The sequence below is a fragment of the Danio rerio genome, chromosome 16 (assembly GCF_049306965.1).
Source record: "Danio rerio strain Tuebingen ecotype United States chromosome 16, GRCz12tu, whole genome shotgun sequence".
In the NCBI taxonomy this organism is placed as follows: domain Eukaryota; kingdom Metazoa; phylum Chordata; class Actinopteri; order Cypriniformes; family Danionidae; genus Danio; species Danio rerio.
Genome location: NC_133191.1, coordinates 57,303,320 through 57,310,000, shown reverse-complemented (window position 1 = coordinate 57,310,000; position 6,681 = coordinate 57,303,320). Strand labels below are relative to the sequence as shown.

The window sequence follows — 6,681 nt, the reverse complement described above, 5'->3', positions numbered from 1 at the left end:
AGCCGCTTGAGAGCTAAAATGTGCTGTCCACATATGTGGATACTCAAGGAGGTTAACGGAAATATTTAGGTTTTAACACATTTCTAATAGGGGTGTCAAAAGTAATTGTTTCCTTAGTGCACCATGGTGCAAACGCGGACAATTCAGTGTCGGTTCAGTAATAATCATAACCGGTTATTATGTACTGACGTCATTTATCTCCTATGCTCTCTGATGCGAGGGAGGTGAGCGCGAGTATTTACAACACTCAGGAGCCAACTCAGGGCCGGGCCGTGGCATAGGCAGTATAGGCAAATGCTAAAGGCGCTGTACATCCAGGTGGGCGCCAGAAATAATCGCGGTTAAGTGGGTTTTGTTTTCGATATTCCTGAAACATTTAGTTATAGATAGCAATAACTCAAAAACCTCTTACCCTAAAAAGATCTAAAGTGTGTTTCCTACAAAAAGACAAAGCTGGTTATGTTTCACTGCTGTCTTTCTTTTTTTTCGCTCAACATTACGAACACTGCTCCGTTTAAGCCCTCGCAATATGTGTTTAGCTGGGAGAGCTCGCGCGGAGCGGAGCTCACAATAAGAGATCGTGGGAAAAGTGTTTTTTTGTTGTTTTTTTGTTTTTCGCTCAGCGCGAGCTCTCCTGGCTAAACGCATTGCGAGGGCTTAAGTGTGTGTGTGTGTGTTTGTGTTTGTGTTTGTTTGGTGCTGTCTATGTTTGTGTATATGTGTGAATGAGAGACAGTGTGGTGCTGTGTGTCTGTGTGTTTATATAAGACCCCCCCCCCCCCAATATAAAACTGTGTATGGAAAGCATCATCAATGCACTGTGATGCACCGAGAAATCGAATTGAACCGAATCGATGGCATGATAATCGTAACCGAACTGAACCGTGTGACCAGTATAAGTTCACACCTCCAATTTCTAAACAATAGTTTTAAAAACTCATTTGTAATAACATTTCTAATGATGACAGCACATCATATTTGACTAGATATTCTTCAAGACACTAGTATTCAGCTGAAAGTGATATTTAAAGGCTTAACTAGGTTAATTAGGGTAAAGTTAGGGTAATTAGGCAAGTCATTGTATAACAGTGGATTGTTCTGGAGACAATCCAAAACTAATATTGCTTAAGGGGGCTAATAATATTGACCTTAAGATGGTTTCTAAAATGGTTTAACTGCTTTAATTGTAGCTGAAATAAAACAAATAAGACTTTCTCCAGAAGAAAAAATATTATAGGAAATACTGTGAAAAACTCCTGAATCTGTTCAACATCATTTTGGGAAATATTTGACAAAGATAGACACAATTCAAATGGAGAGCAACTAATTTTGACTTCAACTAAACCTTAAATGAATGAATAAACTGACTGACTGTGTGCAATACAGTCAGATTAATAAATGTGTGCTTTATTTATCATATATCCAACTGAAATACCATATCTAATGTTTTTTTTTATGTAACAGTCAAAAAAACTGTTTTTATTTATTTAGATTTTATGACTAATGTCTCATTGAAATATTTAGTTGTTATTATGTAATGTTTTTAACTATATTGATCTTGCTATGAAATAGCCATAAGTTTCTGATAAATTTAACATTAATTAATGTCATGAGCGGGTTCACTGCAAGAAAGTCACTGGTACGAGTCCCGGCTGGGCCAGTTGGCATTACTGTGTGGAGTTTGCATGGTCTCCCAGTGTTGGCGTGGGTTTCCTCCGGTGCTCCAGTTTCCCCCACAGTCCAAACACATGCGCTATAGGGGAACTGATGAACTAAATTGGCCGTAGTGTATATGTGTGTTTGAATGCTAGAGTGTATGGGTGTTTCCCATTGCTAGGTTGCGGCTGGAAGGGCATCCACTGTGTAAAACATGTGCAGGAATAGTTGGCGGTTTGTTCCGCTGTGGCGACCCCTGATGAATAAAGGGACAAAGCCGAAGGAAAATGAATGAATGAATGAATATTCACATTCTTTCATTATTAATATGCTGGTCAGATACAATAAATCTAAGTGTAAAATATTAATTTATGAATTTTTTTGTCGGCTTTTTTTCGTCCCTTTATTTTTTCTGGGGTCGCCACAGCAGAATGAACCGCCAACTTATCCAGCACGTTTTACACAGCGGATGCCATTCCAGCCACAACCCATCTCTGGGAAACATCCACACACACACTACGAACAATTTAGCCTACCCAATTCACCTGTACCGCATGTCTTTGGATTGTGGGGGAAACCAGAGCGCCCGTAGGAAACCCTTGCGAATGCAGGGACAACATGCAAACTCCACACAGAAACGCCAACTGAGCCGAGGTTCGACCTTCTTGCTGTGAGGTGACAGCACTACCTACTGCGCCACTGCTTCGCCCTCGTATATAAACATTATATACTAAATTAGTATACAGTGTTTAAATCTGTTATGAGAGTTAAAAGACATTCTCAGTCCAGTTATAAATGAAGCACCACTTTTGTAAACATCAAAATAAATCCTCACTGGCTTTCAAAGTGTATTTTCTTATTGTTTGCTCCTCTGTCTGTTGTTCTTTCCTAGAGAATGAAGCCACTCCTCGTCAGCAGCTCTTGGAGCATTTCTTGCGTTTGCTTCAGAGGTGAGAAGCTGCACAAACAGACTCAACATTTAACCTTCAAATATCTGCATCATGCATCATTTTTGTGTGTCTACAGAAAAGATGCCCACGGATTCTTCGCCTTTCCTGTAACAGATGCCATTGCTCCGGGATACTCCATGATAATCAAACATCCCATGGACTTCAGCACAATGAAGGACAAAATCGCTGCAAACGAATACAAAACGATTACAGAATTCAAGGTTTGTGCATTATTTTATCCTCATTTACCATCATTCTGTGCAAATGACAGTTTTAGGTTTCATTAATTACATATATATATATATATATATATATATATATATATATATATAATACAAAATAAAACAAACTTAAAACATGCAACTAAGAAATGGATGGTAGATACACCGAGAAAGGTCTCCAAATTTTTTCAAAAGTCCTTGATGATCCTCTCCACAAGGTCTCCTTTCCACTGCACATGACAAACGACAAGCGACAGACCAGAAGTCATTCATTTCCAATGGAGAGCAGTGCGGGAGCTGCGTGGAGTTCTGATCATCTCCGTATGCGGAAAATTCTGATCCGATTTGAGCTGCTGATCCGTTGAAATATTTGAACTCCTGCGACTAGACCGTATGCGACCGGCCAACCGGATGTGATGTATTCTAGTGTTGTCCAAGCAGGTCTATGTGCGCGAGATGAGAAATACTAGTTTATTTGGTTATTTTTTTAAATCAGAAAAAGTCTATATTTAAAAAAAAAAACATTTCTATTCATCAATGTAAGAAATAAAGTAATAAAAATATTTTTATGTTGTCTCCACATTCCCTCCAATATTTTTAGCAGTCTAATAGTTTCTAGTATTCATTCATTTATTTAACCATGAACGCACAGAGAATATAGACTCTTGCTTTTATTTGGGACACTGCGAGAACAGCTTCTCCCACGGTGCAGGTCAGAACTGAAAATTCTGTGTGACTGCCACAAGGGGGCGTAATCAGACAGTCGTGTCCAAATGTGTGCAGTGGAAAGGCGGCTAGACACGCAACAGTATTTTCTTTTTCATTTCTTTTTTTTTTTTTAAGACAGTATTTTCTGCAGTAGGAAATAAGTTTGTTGATCTAATGTTTTGTAGATTAAAACACTTTTTTCCCATCCATTCCAGCCAGAAGTGTAAAGTACTTTTTATGATGAGATGTTTCTAGTAGTTCGGTGTCCCCTAATATCCAGATTCTAGGATCATAACTGTGTTAGACATGTGTAACTCTTGATGATCTGTCAATTACTGTATACAGTAACATTATTAGCCCCCTTCATATTTTTTTTTTCTTTGTTAAATATTTCCCAATTTAAGTTTAACAGAGCAAGGAAATTTTCACAGTGTGTCTGATAATAATTTTTCTTCTGGAGAAAGTTTTATTTGTTTTATTTCGGCTAGAATAAAAGCAGTTATTAATTTTTTGAAAACCATTTTAAGGTCAATATTATAACCCTCTTTTAGCTTTATTTTTTTCGATAGTCTACAGAACAAACCATCGTTATAGAATAACTTGCCTAATTACCCTAACCTGCCTAGTTAACCTAATTACCCTAGTTAAGTCTTTAAATGTCACTTTAAGCTGTATAGAAGTGTCTTGAAGAATTAATTATTATGTACTGTCATCATGGCAAAGTTAAATAAATCAGTTATGAGAAATGAGTTATTAAAACTATTATGATTAGAAATGTGTTGAAAAAAAGTTTCTCTCCGTTAAACAGAAATGGGGAGGGGGATAAACAGGGGACTAATAAATCTGACTTCAATTGTAGTATTTAATTTTCCATCTGATCTGTGTTTATCACCTTCAGGCTGACTTCAAGCTGATGTGTGACAACGCCATGGTTTACAACCGACCGGAGACGGTTTACTACAAGGCTGCTAAGAAACTCCTCCACACAGGATTCAAAATGATGAGCAAAGTAACATGTTTAATGTTACTACAAGTTTGGTTTTGTTATTATTTGCATTTTTGTTCCTCATCCGTGCCATCGTTTCTATTTAGTTCAAATGCATGCAAATTTAATCATCTGATTATTCGGGTAAAAATTATTGTGATTTCTATACAGCGCGTTCCAAACATCAGTGAAAATGCCTCTACTCTTATTTTTTTATAGAAATAGCGATTTGTTATGGCAGCAGGGCGGCTCAATGGTTAGCACTGTGGCCTCACAGCAAGAAGGTCAATGGAGTCCCAGCTGGGCAAGCTGGCATTTCTGTGTGGAGTTTGCATGCTCTCCCAATTACCCAAATAATGCTCTCGTGTTGGCGTCGGTTTGCTCAGGGTGCTCTCGTCTCTCCCACAGTCCAAACACATGCGCTATAGGTGAAGTGGAGGAACTGAATTGGCTGTAGTTTATGAGTGTGTTTGTGAATGAGTGTGTATGGATGTTTCCCAGTACTGGGTTGCAGCTGGAAGGGCATCCGAGGTGTAATAAGTTGGTGGATAAGTTGGCAATTTATTCCGCTTTGGCAACCCTTGATGAATAAAAGGAGCAAAGCCAAAGGAAAATGAATGAATGAATGAATGAATGAATGAATGAATGAATGAATGAATAACACATGAATAGAAATGTGTTAGTGATTCCAAGTAAAAGTATTATAGTTAACTTAAAGGGTAACACTTCTTTTTAGTCGATTAGTTAATGTATTTACTAACATAAACTAAGAATTAACTGTACTTGTGCATCATTTATTAATCATACTTCAACATTTATTTACTAATGCATTATTAAAATCCACTGTTGTGTTTAACATTAGTTAATGCACAGTGAGTTAACGTGAACTATCAATTAACAACTGTAGGTAACACTTTATTTTTGATGGTCCATATGAGTATTAGTATACTGTCTGGTTAATATCTGCTGATTCTGCTCTTTCATTTAACTGACTAAGAAACTTTGCAAGTGCATGTCAACTTACATCAACCCTAACCCCAACCTAACAGCCTACTTATAATCTAATGAGAATTAGTTGGCATGTAGATGCAGTGTAACTGAATTCAACAAAAGGACCATCAAAATAAAGTGTGACCCGACATTGTTTTAATTTAACAACTCAGATGATTAAATGCTGCAGTAAATGTATTATTAATTGTTTGACCATATTAGTAAATGCATAAACTAATGGAACCTTATTTGAAAGCCACCACTTAAAGTTAAATCAATAGCCTATTTTATTCCTGCCTGTTACCAAGGAAGCATTCATCATTTTCAGTTAGCACTGATGAAAAGTCAGATGTGTACCTAAATGCATTAAAACCTACATGCCTGATTTAAAACACAGATTGAGGAACAAGTTAAAAGGTAGCGTTTATCCCTAATAAGTGTTGGGGAAAGTTACTTTTGAAAGTAATGCATTACAATATTGAGGCATTCCCCAAAATAGTAACTAGTTGTGTTACTTATAGTGTATGCGGAAAGTATAAGTAGGCTTATTCCAAAATGGATTCAATTCATTTATTTCCTCAACATTCTACACACAATCCCCCATAATGACAATGTGAACAAAGAGTTTTTTAAAATTGTTGCAAATTTATTAAAAGTTAAAAAGCTGAAAAATCAGATGTACATCAGTATTCACAGCCTTTGCCATGAAGCTCTAAATTGAGCTCAGGTGCATTCTGTTTCCACTGATTATTCTGGTAATGTTTCAGGAGCTTCATTGGAGTTCACCTGTGGTCAATTCAGTTGGAAATGATTTGAAAAGGCTACACCCGTCTATATAAGGGCCCAGGGTTGATAGTGCTGTCAAAGCACAAACCAAGCATGAAGACAAAGGAATTGTCTGTAGACCTCCGAAACAGGATAGTCTCGGGGCACAAGGCTGGGGAAGGTTACAGAAACATTTCTGCTGCTCTGAAAGTTCCATTGAGCACAGCGGCCTTCATCATCTGTAAGGGGAAGATGTTTAACCAGCAGGACTCTTCCTAGAGCTGGCCGGCCATCTAAGCTGAGTGATCGGGGGAGAAGGGCCTTAGTCAGGGAGGTGATCAATAACCCGATTGTCACTCTGTCTGAGCTCCAGCGTTCTTCTGTAGACATAGGAGAACCTTACAGA

General features: G+C 37.7%; 1 protein-coding gene across 15 annotated transcripts in view; it reads left to right on the top strand.

The window, feature by feature from the left end:
- brd9 (bromodomain containing 9) overlaps nt 1-6,681 on the top strand; it is a 164,175-nt gene that overhangs the window by 130,330 nt on the left and 27,164 nt on the right. For 11 of the 15 annotated variants that reach the window (XM_073924711.1, XM_073924710.1, XM_073924708.1 and 8 more), the window contains 3 exon segments: nt 2,549-2,606; nt 2,683-2,827; nt 4,434-4,544. The exons of 2 other annotated variants lie outside the window; for them this stretch is intronic. In XM_073924711.1, the coding sequence (XP_073780812.1) occupies nt 2,549-2,606; nt 2,683-2,827; nt 4,434-4,544 (314 nt within the window). 15 annotated transcript variants of the gene reach the window in all.